The sequence below is a fragment of the Entelurus aequoreus genome, linkage group LG05, assembly GCF_033978785.1.
Source record: "Entelurus aequoreus isolate RoL-2023_Sb linkage group LG05, RoL_Eaeq_v1.1, whole genome shotgun sequence".
NCBI classification, from domain to species: Eukaryota; Metazoa; Chordata; class Actinopteri; order Syngnathiformes; family Syngnathidae; genus Entelurus; species Entelurus aequoreus.
Genome location: NC_084735.1, coordinates 78,934,926 through 78,958,901, shown reverse-complemented (window position 1 = coordinate 78,958,901; position 23,976 = coordinate 78,934,926). Strand labels below are relative to the sequence as shown.

General features: G+C 39.9%; 1 protein-coding gene across 1 annotated transcript in view; it reads left to right on the top strand.

The window, feature by feature from the left end:
• Positions 1-23,976, top strand: part of tlcd3a (TLC domain containing 3A) — a 45,226-nt gene that overhangs the window by 8,147 nt on the left and 13,103 nt on the right. The window contains exons 2-3 of the mRNA XM_062048999.1: positions 8,986-9,072; positions 17,372-17,591. Coding sequence (XP_061904983.1) covers positions 8,986-9,072; positions 17,372-17,591 — 307 coding nt within the window. The remainder of the gene's footprint in view (positions 1-8,985; positions 9,073-17,371; positions 17,592-23,976) is intronic.

Below are 23,976 nucleotides of genomic sequence, written 5' to 3'. Positions count from 1 at the left end.
CGAAACACGTTTGAGTTTGTAATGCACATCACTGTGACATGACACCAATTTTTACTGACTGAAAAACATGAACAATCATATTACAGTATCTGTAAAGTATTAGCCCACATTTCATGTTTTGTTTGTACACAACTAGCCATACAGCCTATTTACTGTAGTTGTAATAACACGCATGGCGCACTGCGTGTATCATGATCGATATTAAAGTGACTCACTCGATGGACAGTTGTTCGTCTGGTCCAGCTGGCCGATGATGTTTCCTGTTGATTTTGGGTAAGCAATCCATTTATGTCGAAATAGCTTGTCTCCAAGTTCCATATTTATAGGGTCAAAATCGCTTTCATCTCCTTTTCCCCCGGCTTCCGTCTGCTTCACTGCCTACTCTTCTTTCGTGCTCGCTTCTATAAGCAGTAGTATATTTAGCTTCAAAAGTCTCTCATAATGATTGTGAACAATAGGCAAAATTTAAAAAAATAGTGCAGTTCCCCTTTAAAGGTTATTTAAATCACAAGTTTTTACCCCAGTATTCTATGGTTACTATCAAGATTAAAATGCCAGTGCAATGATCTGCTCTTAGGTCCAAATTCTTCTATACAACAGCAGCACTGTGGTGTTTTAGGAACTTGCTGCCAAAATGGTATCTCTCAAGTTTTGAACTGAACTAGCAGGCCACCAGTTGAATAGCCCAAAATGATGAAAAAAAAGAAGACATAAAATGGAACCTTGAGGAACACCACTAGTATAACTACATAAGTTGAACAAATGGCGGCTGACTGCATCTGAAGAAGCTACAGCAACACCTTAGTTACAAAAAATCACATTACAAAAAATAACTGCCCAATAAGAGGGTACTTAAAGTGTTCTATGGTTGCTAGGTTAAAGGCCTACTGAAACCCACTACTACCGACCACGCAGTCTGATAGTTTACATATCAATGATGAAATCTTAACATTGCAACACATGCCAATACGGCCGGGTTAACTTATAAAGTGCAATTTTGTTTCTATCTGCATTTGAGCCTGATGCTATCACGTTAGCTCCGTAGCTAAGTTAGTTAGCTTCAATTGTTAAGCTTCGCCAAGCTGGAAATTAGTAACCGTGTATTTACATGTTCATGGTTTAATAGTATTGTTGATCTTCTGTCTATCCTTCCAGTCAGGGTTTTTTTAAATTTTGTTTCTATCTGCATTTGAGCCTGATGCTATCACGTTAGCTCCGTAGCTAAAGTGCGTCAACGATGTATTGTCGTGGAGATAAAAGTCACTGAATGTCCATTTCGCGTTCTCGACTCTCATTTTCAAGAGGATATAGTATCCGAGGTGGTTTAAAATAAAAATCCGTGATCCACAATAGAAAAAGGAGAGTGTGTGGAATCCAATGAGACCTTGTACCTAAGTTACGGTCAGAGCGAAAAAAGATACACCCTGCACTGCCTCTCTAGTCCTTCACTCTAACGTTCCTCATCCACAAATCTTTCTTCCTCGCTCAAATTAATGGGGTAATCGTCGCTTTCTCGGTCCGAATCTCTCTCGCTCCATTGTAAACAACGGGGAATTGTGAGGAATCCTTCCTCCTGTGACGTCACGCTACTTCCGGTATAGGCAAGGCTTTTTTTTATCAGCGACCAAAAGTTGCGAACTTTATCGTCGTTGTTCTATACTAAATCCTTTCAGCAAAAATATGGCAATATCGCGAAATGATCAGGTATGACACATAGAATGGATCTGCTATCCCCGTTTAAATAAAACAAATTCATTTCAGTAGGCCTTTAAAATGTCAATGCAAGGATCTGCCAATGTGTTCACAGTAGTCCAAGTTCCTCTATACAACAGCAGCACTCTTGTGTTTTTAGAATTTTTTTGCCAAAAAATGTCTCCCAAATTTTGAACTGAAAGAGGGGCCAGATTTTTTACACTGACAATCAAGACTTGATGGGATGACAGGTTGCAATCAAAACTTGTTGTACTTAATGGGAATTTCTAAAGAAATAATCCTGTTCCAACGCGCTCCCCTGTTCAATGCTCACTGGTATACTGTCACACTGCTTAATCCTCTCCAGAGCTGTGGGGCCAGCCTGACTTGCTGTGTTAGCGATGCCCTCCTGAATAATGCCTCTACATTTCCACTTAATGCTCATCTGATGGGAATCTCAGATCTCACCGAGCGTCCACGCCGCGGGCTGTGTCACGCCGGTTTGGAAGAAACACACATTTTAACCCTCCCAACCCTGTAGCCTTTGCTAATCAGAGTAGTTACAGTAGTCAGGAAGACGAGAGAGGAACTAGAGAGACACACCAAGGACTAAAAGGCCTTATCTGGCAGCCTAGTATAAACCAAATCCTGCACATCTATGCCCCTTTCTCTCAGATATAACAATTTAATCCAGATCCACACCAGAATTTAACGGATTCCTACTCAAACCCCGTCCACCAAGTTTCGTAGCAATCAACCAAGTAGTTTTTCTCACTGTCCTCCTAACAAACAAATACACATTGGTGTTAAAAACACACATTGACACAGGTGACAAACACAACCTTGAGCAGTCAGCACATTGTAGCTTTTTCTGTATCTGTTTACTTATCTGCTCTTGTTGAACTTACTTTTTATAGGTCCAAGGTCTCTGTCTCAGGGCTGCGATGGACTGTGTAATTTGGTGTTTATAAGGCAATAAGACTGAATGAAACACCCAAATTATGTTGACGAAATGACTCTCATACTTTTATATATTCACCAAATTTTTCTCAGCGGACTTAAGGATATATCTAATAATGGTCAAATGCAAGTGCTATCATCTAAGTCATAGGTGTCAAAGTCAAGGCCCTCGGGCCAGATCCGGCCCACGAATGAATTATCTATGGCTATGATATTTGAGTAGTTTCAGAACCGTCCCGCAGGCCACAGCCGCCTGCTGCTCTTTTGCACACACCAATACTCCATTCCCCACAATGCAACGGTAGCCCGCGAACTCACTACAGCGCCGCAAGTGGGTTTGAAACCCCCCTCCCCAGTAATGGCTAAACGGAAGGTGGACGGTGAGAACAGGGGGTTTCAAGCCAGGTGGGAGGCAGAGTACATGTTCACGGCGGTAAAAGGCAAACCTGTGTGGAGAAAGTGTGGCTGTAATGAAATAATATAATCTAAGAAGGCACTGAAACATCTAAGAAACACAAAGATAAGAATATAGACACGGAACAAAGGCTACAGAAGGTGGAAGAATTACAACAAGGTCTTAAGTCCTGGCAGGCTCTGCTTACTAAAGCAACATCACAAAGCTATGGTGTTTTTTTGATAACTGACACCATGTTTAATTATAATTGTAATATTTGAATGATGATAAATGAATGTGTTGTGGCAGTATGCGGATTTCACCAATGCGGCGGTTTGTAGAAACAATCGGTTGCTTTTCCAAACATTTGTAATAAACTACCAACGTTAGAATGCTAAACAGGAAGTGCTTAAAGTTCAATGGCTTTGTAAAAACACTGAGACAAAGTCTTAAGGTCATTGTGTTCTTCATGGTGTTTTTGAAACTGCACCATTTTTTTCCTCAGAGTTTTCAACTTATGTGTTTTGCCAAGAGGATTATTTGTAATATGTACATTTTCAGAATGTACTTGTTCTATTTTTTGTCCAAAGTAAGACAAGGAAAATAATCGGAAGTTGTCTTTATTTTTAAGTTATTATTAGAGATGTCCGATAATACCGGTCTACCGATATTATCGGCCGATATATGCGTTAAAATGTAATATCGGAAATTATCTGTATCGGTTTTTTATTATCGGTATCGTTTTTTTTTGTTTGTTTTTTGTTTGTTTTTTAATTAAATCAACATAAAAAACACAAGATACACTTACAATTAGTGCACCAACCCAAAAAACCTCCCTCCCCCATTTACACTCATTCACACAAAAGGGTTGTTTCTTTCTGTTATTAATATTCTGGTTCCTACATTATATATCAATATATATCAACACAGTCTGCAAGGGATACAGTCCGTAAGCACACATGATTGTGCGTGCTGCTGGTCCACTAATAGTACTAACCTTTAACAGTTAATTTTACTAATTTTCATTAATTACTAGTTTCTATGTAACTGTTTTTATATTGTTGTACTTTCTTTTTTATTCAAGTAAATGTTTTTAATTTATTTATCTTATTTTACAATTTAAAAAAAAAAAGTACCTTATCTTCACCATACCTGGTTGTCCAAATTAGGCATAATATTGTGTTAATTCCACGACTGCATATATCGGTTGATATCGGTATCGGTAATTAAAGAGTTGGACAATATCGGAATATCGGATATCGGCAAAAAGCCATTATCGGACATCCCTAGTTATTATGCCATGATTTTACCAGTCCGGCCCGCGTGGGAATAGATTTTCCTTCATGTGGCCCTTGAGCTAAAATGAGTTTGACACCCCTGATCTAAATCATAGTGCGCACTGGACAAAAGGACCAAGACCCCTATAGAGGTGGCACATTTCCTCCTTGTTCAGGTTTAACTCAGCTCACTATGGAACTGCTAGGAGCCGTAAACCAGAGCTACAAATAGCATGACATCATAGAAACGTGAAGTATTGCAAAGGAGACAAGCTTTGTTTTAAGAAAATGTGCTCTGTCGTGCAGAATGGATAAGCTACTTTGGTTCCCTTAGACATTTTCCTACCAAAGTGAAGCCACCTGAAAGCTTTGTCTAGCTATGGAAGTTTGCATGTCTTCATATCACACATTTGTTTCTTGTTCATTCCGCATTTACAGTGGCACCTTTCAAACATCGGACTAAAGGTTGGCCAGTAAAAACGACCGATAGGATTAAAGGCACTGCCCAATTTAATGTTTGTACTGCACTGCCCACAAAAACTCAAACTTTGACAACAAAACACTATCTGCTGAGTTATATACACGTACACTATGTTGCCAAAAGTATTTGGCCACCTGCCTTGACTCACATATGAACTTGAAGTGCCATCCCATTCCTAACCCATAGGGTTCAATATGATGTTGGTCCAGCTTCAACACTTCTGGGAAGGCTGTCCACAAGGTTGCGGAGTGTGTTTATAGGAATTTTCAACCATTCTTACAAAAGCGCATTAGTGAGGTCACACACTGATGTTAGTCGAGAAGGCCTGGCTCTCAGTCTCCTTTCTAATTCATCCCAATGGTATTCTATCGGGTTCAGGTCAGGACCCTGTTCATCCACACCAGACTCTGTCATCCATGTCTTTATGGACCTTGCTTTGTGCACTGGTGCACAGTCATGTTGGAAGAGGAAAGGGCCTGCTCCAAACTGTTCCCACAAGGTTGGGAGCATGGAATTGTCCAAAATGTTTTGGCATACTGCAGCATTTAAAGTTCCTTTCACTGGAACTAAGGGGCCAAGCTCAACTCCTGGAAAAACAACCCCACACCATAATTCCTCTTCCACCAAATTTCACACTCGGCACAATGCAGTCCGAAATGTAGCGTTCTCCTGGCAACCTCTAAACCCATACTCATCCATCAGATTGCCAGATGGAAAAGTGTGATTCATCCCTCCAGAGAACGCGTCTCCACTGCTCTAGAGTCCAGTGGCGACGTGCTTCACACCACTGCATCCGATGCTTTGCATTGGACTTGGTCATGTATGGCTTAGATGCAGCTGCTCGGCCATGGAAACCCATTCCATGAAGCTCTCTGCGTACTGTACGTGGGCTAATTGGAAGCTCACATGAAGTTTGGAGCTCTGTAGCAACTGACTGTGCAGAAAGTCGGCGACCTCTTGGCACTATGCGCTTCAGCATCCGCTGACCCCTCTCTTGTCAGTTTACTTGGCCTACCACTTCGTGGCTGAGTTGCTGTTGTTCCCAAACTCTTCCATTTTCTTACAATAAAGCCGACAGTTGACTTTAGAATATTTAGGAGCGAGGAAATTTCACAACTGGATTTGTTGCACAGGTGGCATCCTATGACAGTTCCACGCTGGCCCATTCTTTCACAAATGTTTGTAGAAACAGTCTCCATGCCTAAGTGCTTGGTTTTATACACCTGTGGCCGGGCCAAGTGATTAGGACACCTGATTCTAAACATTTGAATAGGTGGCCAAAAACTTTTGGTATTTATCTGGTTTCCCTTTGTTTTTTGCCCCACAACAATTTGCTCACTTGATTTTGCTCTGCTGCATCTCCCGACGCAAACGGCGGTGACGTAGCTCGCGACTGTCACACGCGGTGAGTGTGACAGCACGTGAAAGAGCGAGCAAGCGGCCCGTCACGCGTAACGAAAGTAGGGCCGCGAGTCAACTCCGAGGTTGTACCACCAAAAGCCACCGCAGCAGGAAAAAGCAGACCAGGCAGCGAGGAATTCTTTCCCCCTTTTCCTGCTCCCCTCCACACTCACTCTCTCTCTCGTTCTCGGCACGCCGGCAGCCTTTCAGTCAGCGAGAGGGAGCGGGGATGGCGGGGGGTTATTGGCGGACACACAATGAACGGGCTGTGTAAAAATCTGGGTCTTGTGACAACCCAGGAAACGAATGTGGCTTTTCAGGGTTGGAGGTTAAAGGTATAGAAATGTGTGTTAGGTCAGGGTGAGTTACTTTGTGAAGAGCAAAGTTACTTGTCTGATTTCTTTGGATCAGACATGAGTATTCTGTCGGCTTCAAGTCGTACGGTTCCTGATCAATTGCTTCGATCCAATGCAGATTGGCGTAAGCCGCGAGGTGACGGGAGGTTCAAGCGCAGACAAATGTGCCCCCTGTTTTGCAATCTTTCCTTTTTTGTGTCAAACTGTAAATTCCTTGGTATTACAGTAGACTAGTCTAAATGCGGGACGGCTCGGTTGGTAGAGCGGCCGGGCCAGCAACTTGAGGGTTCCTGGTTCGATCCCCAGCTTCTCGGGCAGTGGTTCCTAACCTGGGTTCGATCGAACCCTAGGGGTTGAGGGGTGAGTCGGCCTCGGGTTTGGCAGAGCCTCCGCCGCTGAGGTCAAAACACACCCGACTCATCGTGTAAATAAAAACTTCTCCCTATCGGCGTATTATGGATAGCCCCAAACAGTGTTCCTTCTAATTTTCCATCTGATTTGTAGGTGTGTAATTTGTTGTGAGTTCATGCACTGTGTTGGTTTTGTTATTTGAACAAGGTGATGTTCATGCACGGTCCATTTTGTGCACCAGTAAAAAAACATAACTTTGTCTTGAATTTGAAAAAAATATTTATTTTTTTTCACTAAAGAAGGGTTCGGTTAATGCGCATATGAAACTGGTGGGGTTCGGTACCTCCAACAAGGTTAAGAACCACTGTTCTAGGGCCTTGCATGGCAGCTCCTGCATCAGTCTGTGAATGTGGAAATAGTGTCAAAGCGCGTTGAGTACTTTAAAGTAGGGCTGGGCGATACGGCCGAAAAAGTATATCTCGATATATTTTTACTTAAACTCGATATTCGATATATATCTCGATATATTTTCCGGTGAAAGTATGCATATAAAGATATTCCTTTTTGAGCGAGATTCACTGAAATTGAAGTGAATGACAACTCTACTGTAAACAGTCAGTGGCACTTTTATTAACCCAGTTAGTCAAGATGGGTATTAACAGCACAGAAATAAACGGTTTAAGTAGCACAGAATTACATAACATAAATAAAATAGAAAAATATTATTTCAACGTGCAATAAATATCATAGCTGTGCAAATAATACAAAATGTATCAAATTCAGATAAAAAATACATTTGCAGGCAGGCACTTTTTAATTACCAGTCGACGATGTAATGGACTGTCACACACATACGGTTCTGGTCAGCGCCAAGTAAGTGACTTGACTTACTTGACTTAGGGACGGCGTGGCGAAGTTGGTAGAGTGGCTGTGCCAGCAATCGGAGTGTTGCTTGTTACTGGGGTTCAATTCCCACCTTCTACCTTCCTAGTCACGTCCGTTGTGTCCTTGGGCAAGACACTTCACCCTTTGCTTCTGATGGCTGCTGGTTAGCGCCTTGCATGGCAGCTCCCGCCATTAGTGTGTGAATGTGTGTGTGAATGGGTAAATGTGGAAATACTGTCAAAGCGCTTTGAGTACCTTGAAGGTAGAAAAGCGCTATACAAGTATAACCCATTTATCATTTATTATTTACTTGTGCTGCTATGATTTTCCTCACGTCGGCATACATTTTTGGCAGCATTTCTTGTGCGAAATATGCCCGGCTTGGCAACTGGAGAACAGTTTTGATTTGTGCTTACACGTTATACAACTCAAATGAATGTTTTATCCAGACGCATACATTTGTCCAAATGTGGCCAAGTAGACGCATTGTGGATTTCCTGGACGTTGTCTACATCGTTGAAAGATAAATCCAAAGAAGAGAATCCCTCTTCCATATTCCACTAGTTTTTTTAATATATAAATCGCCCGCTTGAATATTCCCTCTTCTCTTCTACGACTCTCCTCGTCATTTGAGATGTCTGTTGTGATTTCCCTTCCTGGTTCTATGACCCGCCCTATCTTGCCTATGATTGGCCTGTCCCTAATGTTTTGCTCTAATCTCAACCAATCGTGACCCATCATAGTAAACAACCAACCAATCATGGATGTTCTTATACGTGCAAGCATGTCTTGGAAGGAGGAAGGGGAGGTGTTTAGTAGCCCATGGAGGGTTTCTGAGGGAGTTGGAGGCGTTTAGTCATTTTAACGTGAAATAAATAATATATCAATATAACAATATTTTCTTAATTCATATCTTGTTTAAAAATATATATCGATATATCTTACAAACTCGATATATTGCCCAGCCCTACTTTGATGGTAGAAAAGCGCTATACAAGTATAACCCATTTACCATTTAAATGTTAATAAATCCCAAACTTTGGGGTCTGGAGTTGAGATGGGAAGAATGTTTAAAATGATCAGTCACAAATGTAATTTCATGTCAATCAAAGTGTTTACGCATCTTGGTATCACTGCTAAAACCCTAAATACCTTATTGTGTTTTCTGTGATTGTCTCTGTTTCTCAGGCTGGTGTCCTCCATCCATGCTGTCATGGCAACCACAGCGGGAATCATCATTGTTACCTCTTGCCGGGGCAATGTCATCGAGAGCAGGTTAGATTTTTCCTTCCATCAAACTACTGTGGACTCAAAATAACAATTATATATATATATATATATATATATATATATATATATATATATATATATATATATATATATATATATATATATATATATATATATATAGCACAGGTCCTTACAGCAAAGTCGAGAGCGGTCTAGAGGTGTCCCGATACAGTACCGATATTGGAGCCCCTGCGTATTGGTCGATTGCAGAATTGATCTGGTACAATATCAGTATAAATCATATGGTACATACTTTTAATATTTTGTTGTATGGAATGTCAGAAAATGGTTCATCAAGTGAAATTACTAAAACAGAACAATGCCGAGCGCCCCCTACAGGGCCGACAAAAAATATTTGTTTCTCAGCTGTGGCCCGTTGAAATACACGTTTCCACCACTTGTGGCAGTAATGACAACATCAAACAAACAAGTCAAGAGCTAAAGTCATAAAGAAATTAAGTGCAAATTAATGACTAAAGTGGTGAATCTGTTATTTATTTGCACTATTGACAGGTTATTTAAGAAAGACATTAATTCAGTTAGAATGTATTTATTTTAGCAATTGTAGGGTATGTACATTTTATTTTTTTATCAGTTTGTATTAGTATCTTCTTTACAGTATATTTCATTGGTAATTATTTTTGTAATCAGCCAGACCTAAGCCTTGATAATATTCTTTGTGACTAACATATGGTTTTATATGATTTGACAAGGTTGTAAACTGTAAGTAAATTAGATATCATTATTGAGTTAGATTACTAATTTAAAAATTAACATTTGAGTGGTCCCCCGGCCCCTCTGAAATGGAAAAGTTGGGCCCTGAGGTCAAAAAGGTTAAGAACCCCTACACTAACCTATTTATTATTAACCATCTTGAATGGACTTACGCTGTCTTTAAAGGGGATGTTTGACATTTTTTAAACCAAAAAATAGAACAAGTTTGCCACCGGCTAACTTATGTTCCAAACAGTGGTTTAACAGAACATACATATTTTTGAAGTGCCTTTTATTTTTTTACAATGACTAATTAAATTGAATAGAAATTGCTCGTTGGTCCGAGGAATTTGTTGGCAATTCAGGCTTGTCACTCACCGCTGCCTTGTGCACACACTAAACCAGTCCAAGAGACGTAGCTAACAATTTTCAGTCATGTTGTTGTTACGATAGAATATACATTCAGTGATAGCTAACGTTTGCAGCTAAACGTCGTTAAATCGCTATCATTAACCGACCACACACACAGCTAATGCATGTGAGTGTGTGTTCCAGCCTAGTTTATGTCACAATGTTCTAAAAGCTTCCTGCTGGACTAGTAAATACATTTCGATGCTCAACGCAAAATGATAATGCTAATAAATTTTTGACCCATCCCATCGTGATCATTTTGGTCACAATAACCGTGATATGAAACTATCATGGCAGCACGGTGGGACAGGGGTTAGTGCATGTACCTCACAATACGAAGGTGCTGAGTAGTCCTGGGTTCAATCCCGGGCTCGGGATCTTTGTGTGTGGAGTTTGCATGTTCTCCCCGTGACTGCGTGGGTTCCCTCCGGGTACTCCGGCTTCCTCCCACCTCCAAAGACATGCACCAGGGGATAGGTTGATTGGCAACACTAAATTGACCCTAGTGTGTGAATGTTGTCTATCTGTGTTGGCCCTGCGATGAGGTGGCGACTTGTCCAGGGTGTACCCCGCCTTCCGCCCGAATGCAGCTGAGATAGGCTCTAGCAACCCCCGCGACCCCAAAAGGGACAAGCGGTAGAAAATGGATGGATGGATGGATGAAACTATCATATTGTTGCACCCCAAGTGGCGCCATTGTTGTGTTACTACTGCAGCTTTGTCGGTGTACCTGGACTTCAAGTTCTTCAACAAATTTGCGATGTCCCGTTTGCCAGCATGCATAATGTAGTGCTCATATTTACATGCACAAAGTTAAATGTTAATCAAATGACTTCCTGCTACTCTTTCCATCAAAGCCTGGAAGCTATTCAGCATTAGCATCACGCTAGCTTCCCAATGTGTGTTGTTTTTTTTTTTTTTGAAGGAAAGTGTGAATGTAAGCTAATGCTATGCTGGTAATCCTACTGAGTCAGCGGCCAGACCCGGGCAGTCCCAGTTTCAGGCTTCTAATCTCCACCGGCACCCCACCCCACCCCTCCCGTCCTCCCCTTTAGCCAACATGGCTTAATTCCTCCACAACGCTGCTCAATTGGGCTGTCCTGTGACGTGCACAAGGCCCGGGGGGGCTTATCAAACACATGCTCTACAGCCAGACCCCATGAATACTCTAATGCCCTATCCCAATCTGTCGCTGCCTTCGGCCTTCGTCGTGACACTTTACTCACTACACCAGGGCGGCCGCAGAGAGGGGGAAAAAAAACCAAAAAAAAACTGGGACTTGAAACATGAATGAACAGACCAGAAGGAAGATTTTGAAAGGCGCTAAATTTAGCTCGATCAGATTAGTTAGCAGGCGGCGTAACAGCGTAGAAGCACAAGGTAAACTGAGACACGCTTTGTTGGGATGATTGTCTTGTGACGATTCTTCTGGAATTTTCTCTTGACCCAACAAATAATACTACTAAGAAGTGTTGCAGAACAGTCGGGCTGCTTTGCCTCCCTTTGCCTACCGCATTAAACCAATTTGTCTAAGGAAGTCGGTTTGTCTTTGCTTTTGCATGTTCTCGCCCGAAGGCATCGCTAACTGAATAAACAGCTTGTTATTTGTGCAACATCTGCGCGTGAGGTTCTCTTTAACCTCGAATGTGATCACTTAGAAAGCACAGAACCGAAGGAGTCCGCCGTGATATGGCCGTGTGTTTGTGTTTGCGCCTGACTCTGCTCTTCTTAATCTCTGTGTAGCGACCTTAAAGCGCTAAAGGACCCTAGCAGAGGTCAGAGGGCAGCAGCCCTGCAGCTTTACTCCGTTCTGTCCACATAATTAACCATCGCCATAATCAGCGCTAATTAGGGCGGCTGCAGCCAGTTCGCTAGCCGGCCTAGCTGTTTGTTATGCTGCGCTTACATAAGGTTGCCTTTAAAGCCTCTGCAAGGGCACCAGAGCGCACACTCGAACTCCTGACTAAATGTCAACCTATTGGATATTAAATTGACCATTGGCCTACTTGGTTTATTAACACATAACTCATGAAAATGTGCACCTACGGATTGTCACTGTCAAAGGGAATTTGTGGTTCTGGGAATTTATGGTAAAACAAAATTGGTGTGTTGATTGTTGTTAGCCCGAGTGAGCTAAATGTTTCAGGGTTTCCCCCAGATTACCAATATACAGTACCTGTGGCGGTGGGGGCGTGGTCAATATGATTTAATTATAATTTGCGTAATCTGCGATGATGCATATTTTTCTTTAAAACGCTAAAAAAGGTTACAAATCTGTGTTACTATTAATTATTATAGACATATTTTTTCTTATTTTATCGTTTTGCTCTATTGTTCAATTGTTTCTTATTGTACGATGTACTTTGTTGAGAACTTTTGAAGTTTCTAGAGACTGCTCCAATCCTTTCAGTGACTTTTTCTTTATTATAAATGACTCGCAACAAATCTAGTATCTTTTTCTGGTGTTATTGTAGACCAGGGGTGGGCAATTAATTTTCACCGGGGGCCGCATAAGCAACCCGAGCACTGCTGGAGGGCCACACACAATATTTCAATTAAATTTTGCTCAATATTATTTTTGATATACCGTAAGATAAATAATAATGATGACAATAATAATAATAATTAATAATAATAATAATTTAATTTAACCTAACTTAACTTTATACAAAAGCAGATTGCTTTTGATGGTCACTTTATCCTGCATTATCCAACATTTTTCCCCGTCAGATTTGGACAACCATCTGTTGTTAAAAATAGTTTTTAATCATATTTATTTTATATTGTTTTTTATATTGGTTTTATATGTAATTGTTTTTTCTTTTTATTCAGTCATCGGTGGAGCTAAGGATACTATTTGAATATTGTTTTTAATATTGTTGTGCAGCACTTTGGAAACATTTTGTTGTTTAAATGTGCTATATAAATAAAGTGGATTGGATTGTCACACCTGCCAGCTCGTCCCATTTCAGTCCTAACATGTCCAAACACGCATTTACCTATGTGAACAAGTCATTACCTGTGGTTGTCTCTTTAATTGACTGCATGGCTGCCAGCTACTCCGTGATTTGAAAGTCTGCAGTTATCCCACGTAAGAAGATGATACCTGGGCGGTGTCACGTACATCACTGCTCTCATCCAAAGTTAGCGAAAAACAGTCCATGTCTCCGGGCATACAGCGCAACAAAGTCCAATAAGCACTCCTTAATAAACACTCCGTCAGAAAACGCCTTACTTTTTCTGGCGCTTTTGTGAGAAATGACGAAACTTGTCCTGACGGCTGCATCTCTGGGGGTGTGAAATATGGCAAAAAGTCCTTGTTGGGTTTGCAGTTTTACCATCAACGCATCGGCCTCCCTTGCGCGTGCTTCATCAGACAGATTCCGGTATTTTCCCTCGTGCTTCGTCGTGTAGTGGCGATTCAAATGATATTCTTTAAACACAGCAAGCTGTGTACCACAAATGTACCTTTAATTTATGTAAAGAAATACTTGCCAGTCCATGTCTTGTTGAAAACACGCCATTCGTCATCAACTTTTCTTTTTTTAGCGTCTCATCACTTGTCTCTATGCACCTTCACTCACAGGTTCCCCCCGGACATACGGCCACATTTCAAAATAAAAGCAGCACAGTTGTATTGCGCGCACGACATAGATGTTTTTTAAATTTTATTTTGTAATTTGTGATTGCGCCGTTCAATTCACTCACAATCGCACACGTGCATACGTCCACACGGAAGTAATACAAATAACGCTTTTCAAAACAAAAGCAGCACCGTTGTATTGCACACTCGACATGGATACTTTTTTATATTTATTTTGTAATTTATGATTGGCCACACGCGGGCCGGACAGGGATGCGCAAAGGGCCGGATGCGGCCCGCGGGCCGGTGAATGCCCAGGTCAGTTGTAGACTGTACTTATGTTTAGAGACTCTTTATTTCTGTTGCTCCATGTCCAACAAAATTTTCTATTTTTTATGTTTTTTGTTTTTTTGTATTAATCAATCCAACAAAATAATACACAACAATGCCATAATAATGCAATTCCATTTCCAAAACCAAACCCAGCCCAGCAACATAGCAATCAACAGAGCAATTGAGAGGACACACAAACATGACACAAAACAATCCAAAAGTAGTCAAACAAAAATGAATAATATCAACAACAGTATCAATATTAATAACAATTCCAACATAGCAGTGATTACAAATCCCTCATTGACATTATCATTACAGCTATTTATAAAAAATAAATAAAAAACATTTAAAAAATGAACAATAGTGTCACAGTGGCTTACACTTGCATCGCATCTCGTATAAGCTTGACAACACATTGTGTCCAATATTTTCCACAAAGATAAAAAAAAATGCATATTTTAGGTTAATTTAATAGTTAAAATAAATTTAAATAATGGATCCCATTTTCCAATATATGACTCATTATTATCTAAACTAAATGCAGTTTTCTCTCTTTGAAAGAGCCCAGCTGTCCTCTTAATATTTGCACATTGTATATTTTGTAGATTGCTGACCCCAGGTATACCCTGGCTATATTAAAGTACGAATACGTCGTAAACATGCTGCCTCTGCTCCTGACAATCGTATGCATCCATGTTGTTTCGGTGGCTCATCACTAGTCAATAGTGTGCAAATAATAGGTTATAAATAACTTATTATTTTTACGTAAAAAAACAACTATTTATTTTGCTATGGTGGGGCACCACAATCAATTACATGTAGGGAAAACCCTGCCCTGTGTTTTGACTTTGAACTATTTTGAATGTGTAAGTCCTTGATTTTGTACATTTATTTACCTACGCCAGGAGGTTTATTTAATTTAGTCAGTGCTGGCAGACCTGGCACTGCCTCCACCCACACAGACGGATTCATTCCGTTTCTTTCAGCAACATAGCTCAGAAAGTTGGTAGTGTGCCGTGATATGGACAAAAATATCCGAATATAGGAACTTTTATAGCCCGATAACAATATATAGCACGATACACCATATTATTCTTTCTTAACGTTATATATACACACACAAAATGAATGCCAAAATCTCTTACTTCCTCCTTTTATTTATAAAACATATTTTGTAAATAAACAGGACAAGACAATTAAAAAACAAAATACAACATATGGTTAGTATCAGCTCTTTTGGACACTGTATGATAGAGCTATGACAAAATACAAATTTAGCGATGGCATCTGTAAATTCTCGATGTCTGCGTTACTGCTTGTCAGGTTTTTTTTGGTCAACCTGATTAGGCTTGTTTGGTGTGTTTTTTTTCATCACATTTCAGTTTTTAGGTAACGTTAGCATTTTGTAATTAAATGTTGTTCGTGTCGGGTCTTCAAGTGATAAAAGAAGAATAGATGTGTGCAAGTTGCAAGCAAAGACTTACTGGCAACATGTTTTGTAGATTACTGTTTGGTTGGTGTCTGACTTTTTAAGTCCAAACAAAAGAGCTTTTATTTCGTCCTTTTGGCACCAATTCCCCTCTGGGATTTGTTGGTTCAACTTTCATTGTGCATGCCATCTCTGCAACGTTGTTGACATCCATGCTCCCGCCGGCTCTCATGCGCACGGATGTATTAGTGCCGTACAATCTTTTCAAGTATTGTAAAAATGCTACTTAAGCTGCAGCCGGCCTGCAGTTTCATTAGTCGCAGGCCTGACAGGAAAATTAGGAAAGAAACAACAGTACAATATACTTTATGTCGCACAGCACTATGGGATAAGGGACAAGTGATATTAGATTTTGGAGGTGATCACTGTCTGGACTCAGGATTCTGGCATAGCTCTGCGCTTTGTGAGGGCTTTCCTAGTTATAAGCAGGATTTAAGTCATAGAAGTGTGGGAAAACTGGCCATTTTTGGAAAGTAGAAAGTACATTGGCAGATCGATTGGTTGTTGAACAGGGTTTGTAAATTAAAAAGTTTGTATGAAGCATTATTCTCCAGAAGAAACCATGTAAACTTGAATGATTGATTCTAATCCTGACAAAAGTCCCTGTTTTAGTAAAACAATGCACACTGTGCGTGCGTACATATACATACATATATGTGTATGCATACATAGGTTTATCTGTGTATATATACACATATGTTTGTGTGTATATATGTACATACTGTTTATGTATATATAGATGTGTGTTTGTATATACGTATATATATATATATATATATATATAGATGTGTGTGTATATATATAAATGTTTGTGTGTATATATATATGTATATATAAATACATATATACATATATTTATGTATATATGTATATATATATACATTATGCATATATATGTATACATACATATATCTATGTATATATACAGTATGTATATGTATATATATGTTTATGCATATAAATATATATACATACACATATATGTATGTATGTATATGTGTGTATATATATATATATAGAGGTGTGTATACGTGTGTGTGTGTGTGTGTGTGTGTGTGTGTGTGTGTGTGTGTGTGTGTGTGTGTGTGTATACATATATTTATGTATATATGTATATATATATACATTATGCATATATATGTATACATACATATATCTATGTATATATACAGTATGTATATGTATATATATGTTTATGCATATAAATATATATACATACACATATATGTATGTATGTATATGTGTGTATATATATATAGAGGTGTGTATACGTGTCTGTGTGTGTGTGTGTGTGTGTGTGTGTGTGTGTGTGTGTGTGTGTGTGTGTGTGTGTGTGTGTGTGTGTGTGTGTGTGTGTGTGTGTGTGTGTGTGTGTGTGTGTGTGTGTGTGTGTGTGTGTGTGTGTGTTTCGGGGTCGCGGGGGGTGCTGGAGCCTATCTCAGCTGCATTCGGGCGGAAGGCGGGGTACACCCTGGACAAGTCGCCCCTCATCGCAGGGCCAACACAGATAGATAGACAACATTCACACTCACATTCACACACTAGGGCCAATTTAGTGTTGCCAATCAACCTATCCCCAGGTTCATGTCTTTGGACGTGGGAGGAAGCCGGAGTACCCGGAGGGAAGCCGGAGTACCCGGAGGGAACCGACGCAGTCACGGGGAGAACAAATATATACACACACACACACACCACTACTGTGTTGAGCCAGATTTAAATTTGTCAGTAACACTCAAAAATGTCCCCTTCAGGCATTGGCTGGCCACGTACTTTGTCATCTGGTACGGCGTGCCCTACATGGCCTATGACCTCCTCGCCATGTACCTCAGCCACTACCACCGCTTTCGGGTCAACGGGCATAAGGAGTACATGCAGCACTCCCTGAAGACGGTGAGCTCCTTCGTGCGCCGCGAGGTGCTGCTGGTGCTGCATCACATCGCCCTCCTCACCGTGCTGCTGCCTGTCACGCTGGTAAGGACGCCGTATTTAAACTATTACCCTAAAAGTGCATACAGGACGTGGGGGTTTGTAGATCTCATTGCACGGAATGGTACGATCCAAACTAGCACAAAAGATCATTTGTTCCTCAAGTGGCGGAAAAACAGGAAGTGAAGTAGAATAGTGCAGTCGTAATTATTGATGGCGTTCTTTCAAATAACTCAAAAAACATACAATTGGAGCGATAAGCAATCGTTGGGAACACAGGAATAAACTAAACATGCTGAGTGAGGTCAAACAACAACAGAATTGAGTAGGGTTTGCCAACTCAGGATCTAATCCCAAAATGGGTCACGAGTCAATTTTTAGGGGGTCAAACTCACATCACATTCTTGATGCTTGCTTGATGTAGTAAATGAATGCCCATTATGAGTATATGAACAGTATACATGGGTTTCTTGGCAGCACAGGATGTTATACTATAATTTACTTACGGTATAAGCTTGGGTTCCGGTAGGAACCATTTTTCTAATTAAGCGCATTAACCAACTGCATAAAGCGAACCATCAGGGATGTTGGTTTGCATCGGGACTGTAACAATACCAGATCACATTATGCTTACATTATTTAGTTGCAGCTGCGGTCTGGTACTGTCTCTTAACTCATCATTCTGCCTGCCTGTTATTTAGCCACTTAAATATGGCAAACAACATGTACATTTTGATATAATGCCATTAGGTTTTTATTTTAGACATCCATCCATCCATTTTCTACCGCTTGTCCCTATCAGGGTTGCGGGGGGTAATGGAGCCTATGAAAATGTCCGGTAATATGGTCGGGCCCACTCTGAATAACAAAAGATGATAGGTTAGCCTCTACTTGCTTTAAGAACCTTATTAAGGCCAGACAAAATGTTGAGGGTGTCCAATCCCTGGTGATGTCTTTACCTAAGAATGTTCACAGTCAAATCAAATTTTTAATATAACGTGCAAAACTTTTTTGTATGCTAGCAAAAGCACAGCTAAGGGGGATCTGCAACAATTAATCAGTTCTCATTTGTGACTTTTTCCAACTTAAAAGGCTAAAGCATTCCGACAAACACATCCAAAAGTGGTACGTTTAGTGGGGTCCTCGGATCGGCCCCACCAGGCTTGGTTGGCTTTGGCTCTGCAGAAAGCAGAGAAGATGATCAAAGTTGACTTTATAGTAGGGCTGGGCGATATGGTTGAAAAACTGTACCACATTGTAAGTGTTTATCAGTCGATAATGATAGGTTATAAAAAAAAAATCAATAATTATCTAAAATAAGGACCAAAATTGTTTTTATTTAAAACCATGGAACCAGGAAACCACTCAGATAATCAATATAATCAAAATTCTAAAATTATATTAAACAATTAACAATAACTTTTAACAATAAAGGTGCAAAAATAAGGAAAGCATAAGAAATGCATAATAAAGTGTAACAAAGTGTGAACATTTTAACATAAAGGAACAACTGTTTTCTGCAGGTTTTGCGCCAGGAAGTTACAGCTGTGCTCTAAAGGGTGAGCGCAGTGGTGACGAGGGCTTTACATAATTTACAGACCACATTGGTCTGACCACGTTTTTTTTTTTAAAAATCAATAAAAGTGCCATACTGTCGATGTGACTTTTCAGGCTTTATCGACAATTTCTTTGCTTTCCGCATCACTTATTTTTAGTTTATCTTCTCAAAGAATCAACAAGATGGCGCAACCAAACATGATAGTTGATACCTGAATAGCTGTTAGCATGTCACTCCCACGGATCAGTGATCACTTCCTGCGTTTTGTCGGTTACCAGATAGTGATTGCTTTTGTTCATGCAACCAACCTTGCTTTGCAACTTCTGGTTTCTTCCAACGAAGAATCAAAAAATGATTGAATGCATTTTTTATCGGTATCGATCACATGTCTTATCGCGATACATATTGATATCGTTTCATCGCCCAGCCCCACTATCTAGAGGAAATTAACGTCGTGACAAGGTTTCCGTGGGTGAACTTGTGAAAAGAATCATCACCGTTGCCAGAGGAGAGCAGTGAGGGAGGGTTCCTGCCCGAGCAAACTGGTCCAAACTACACGCCAGCCTTTGTTCTGGCGGCATCACCCATTTTGGAACGTAGCGTACTCAACTCGCCACCTTCCCACAGAGGGAAGAGGAGACTTAAATATCCAACGATTCCACTGCGAGGCTGATAGTCGATTCCGACTCCTCCGAATCAAATAGTGGCCAATTTTTATTTTTTTTAAACCTGTACTGTTTAGCAGCTATACATGCATTATGAAAAGAGTGTATGTTATTGTTTGCCAGAACAGATATTGCTCTTCAACAGGTGAGTTTGGTATACTATATACTAGGGGTGTGGGAAAAATCTCTCACGTTGTGCGATTCAGAATCGATTCTCATTTTTAAAAAATCTAATTTTTTATTTATTTATTTATTTATTTTTTTTCTATTTTTTTTTTTAATTAATCAATCCAACAAAACAATACACAGACAACCATAACAATGCAATCCAATTCCAAAACCAAACCCGACCCTGCAACACTCAGAACTGCAATAAACAGAGCAATTGAGAGGAGACACAAATAAATTAAATGATAAATGGGTTATACTTGTATAGCGCTTTTCTACCTTCAAGGTACTCAAAGCGCTTTGACAGTATTTCCACATTCACCCATTCACACACACATTCACACACTGATGGCGGGAGCTGCTATGCAAGGCGCTAACCAGCAGCCATCAGGAGCAAGGGTGAAGTGTCTTGCCCAAGGACACAACGGACGTGACTAGGATGGTAGAAGGTGGGGATTGAACCCCAGTAACCAGCAACACTCCGACTGCTGGCACGGCCACTCTACCAACTTCGCCAAACACGACACAGAACAAACCAAAAGTAGTGAAAACAAAAATGAATATTATCAACAACAGTATCAATATTAGTTACAATTTCAACATAGCAGTGATTAAAAATCCCTCATTGACATTATCATTAGACATTTATAAAAAAAATGAACACTAGTGTCACAGTGGCTTACACTTGCATCGCATCTCATAAGCTTGACAACACACTGTGTCCAATATTTTAACAAAGATAAAATAAGTCATATTTTTGGTTCATTTAATAGTTAAAACAGATTTACTTTATTGCAATCAGTTGATAAAACATTGTCCTTTACAATTATAAAAGCTTTTTACAAAAATCTACTACCGGTACTCTGCTTGCATGTCAGCAGACTGGGGTAGATCCTGCTGAAATCCTATGTATTGAATGAATAGAGAATCCTTTTGAATCGGGAAAATATCGTTTTTGAATCGAGAATCGCGTTGAATCGATTTGGAATCGAATCGTGACCCCAAGAATCGATATTGAATCGAATCGTGGGACACCCAAAGATTCACAGCCCTACTATATACTGTATACTCATAAATTAAATATACTCATATACTGTATCCATGCTCCTCCTGTTCAATGATGTTTAATTTTAACTTACCAAATCATAACCTAATAAATCGTACATTATATGGTTTAATAGTTTGAAATCTGGGACAGGTATTTAATGAAAAAATTAGGGCTGGAACTGTGATCAGTCATAGCTAACCATGATTAATCACAGGTTATTATTTGCTTTAGAAAATACCCCGATATTTGGATACAAATGCAATGTAATAGTCAGAATGTCATAAAGGAACGTTTTTTTCAATGTTTTGCTGAACTGCTAGTCATTGATTTTGTCAAAATTGGTTGACAGTAAGTATAGTGAGAATTAAGTGCACATTTTGAAAGTCTCTGCAATAATATAGCAAACTAGGTACAGATGTACAGTATATTAATATATAATGTAATAAAGTCACACATAAAGAACTTTACATAGTGCATAGTGTGTGAGGAGGTGCCTTGACGAGAAACCCGTGTGTTGAGAGAGGTGACGGTTGTCAATAAAGAATGTGCCTCTCGATCCCCTCGTTGTGAGCTGTCTTTTCTGCTGGCCTTCATCTAATTACAATCCCTCGGTTACACAAACAAGCTTATTTACTTATTCAGATGCGAGCTCTGATTATTTTTTTGTACAAACACCTCTGGTTTGTACGATGTTAATTGGCGACATGAACGACATCTTGCACCACTTGGTCTTCACAGATGTTAAGTGTCCTACATGCGGTGGTTGTCCATTTCAAGAAAGCATTGTTTCATTTATCTGTGGTAAACGCAGATAAACACAGCCAGCATAGTTTGTTGTCCTCTGTTTGCTGTCCATGTCATGTTCATTATGTTTCGCTTTAAGATGCTATTTTAAACTTGATGTGTGCGGATGATAAGAAAGTTTGTCGCTGCAATACTAACTGATTACCTCGGTTTTATCTAAAGTTCCGTTGGAGTTTGTTTTAAAGGGCGCAGAGCACGTCGCTCTTAACTATCATCACACGGGTGTGTGACATAATCACTGCTTGTTTAGTGCGTGCTGCTAGGGATGGTAATTGATACGATTTTTGTGGTTTCGATTCCACTTTCGATTCTGCTTAACCTTAACTGTTCTCTATAGATTATTTTTTGGGGAAAAATGGTTGATTAGCCTCAATTTTGTTAAGTTTAGAGGTAACATGACCTTACAAAGCCTACAGTGAGGTCACATACGCAGCACAGAATAAAAAATAAAATAAAAATAAAAAGTGTAATAAATAAATATTCTTCTGTAGATTTTAACAAAATAAATCGTGTGGAAATTACACAAGAATGTATACCATTTAGTAACATTTGATATTAACATGTTACATGCAAAGTGAGATATGCCAAGCCTTTATTGATTATCATTTTGACGATTGTGGTTTACAGTTTATTTAAACTTGGAATTGTAAATCTCAGAAAATGTGGGGTTTCAAAAGTGTAAGCCAAGATCATCAAAATAATAATAAAGGCTTGACACACCTCACTTTGCATGTAATGAGTTAATATCACAGATTAGTTTCACATTTGTAGGTAATTGCAGACATTAAGATTAAAGATTAAAGTACCAATGATTGTCACACACACACTAGATGTGGTGAAATTTGTCCTCCGCATTTGACCCATCCCCTTGGGGAGCAGTGGGCAGCAGCGGCGCCGCGCCCGGGAATCATTTTGGTGATTTAACCCCCAACTCCAACCCTTGATGCTGAGTGCCAAACAGGGAGGAAACGGGTCCCATTTTTATAGTCTTTGGTATGCCCCCAACTCCAACCCTTGATGCTGAGTGCCAAACAGGGAGGAAACGGGTCCCATTTTTATAGCCTTTGGTATGACTCGTGAATGGACTTTTACACCATATTCTATTTTTTGGAGTTTCACCTATATAATATAATGACTGAGAGAAAATCTGGTTGCAGGAAAACATGCAACTTTTCTCTTAACTACAATTGAATGTTCACCTACCAAAAATTAGGAGTGTCACCGTAGCAAATGTGTGCAAGCTTTTGACCACAAACATAGTATAGTCACTGCTTGGTGACATTCGCCTATCGGGTACTGCCCGCCTCGCAGCCAGTCAGAATCTATCGTCATGTTCATCTAAATGAGAATGCATTCATTTCAATTTAACGAACAATAGCGCTAACATGATAAACGGTGAGTTAGTACCTGCTGTATTCAGATGCGTGCTCGCGTTAGAGCTGCTGGGATGAGATCGTAGCGGTTCAAAAACGCAACTTTCATTCATAATTGTTGCATACTGTGTCTTCAAATGTTTCAGCAGAAGTTTCCCACACTTCCTTTTTGTAAAGTAAATCTGTACAGCAAATATGGGCATCTACATCAACATAATGATTTGCCTGAGTAGCTGGACAGAACCATATTGCTCATATGTCCTCCTCTTGATGAAAAATAATTATGACGAATGTTAATATTTGTTCAGACATCGACATTTTGCGATCATCCGGAAAAAACGTCAATAGAATTGCTTGACACAATAGCAAGCGATTCCAAAGAATTGATACACTGGGAACCGGTTCTGAACATGAACCGGTTTTCGATTCCCATCCCTATGCGCTGCCTTCCGGCGGTCAAAACAAACAGTGATTTATCTTCATTAATTTATGGTAACACAATATATATATTTTTTTATTACGGTAATCACATGCGTTAAAACGTTAACGTTGACAGCCCTAGAAAAAACTAAACATTATAGTGTAACCATTGTACTCAGGTGAAATATTCCTTAAATGCGCAATTACATGTTTGCATTTTGTGGATTCATACACATGCACAAATGCAGGGGGTGCCTGAATTCCAATGGGGAGCCCACCTCGCCAGAACATCGGCACTAGTTAGAGACCGGAGCAGTTATTTTCGTTTGCAGACCACACACACGACACCTCTCTGAAACTCTGTGGTTAATTGAGCAGAGGCATTATTTGGAGC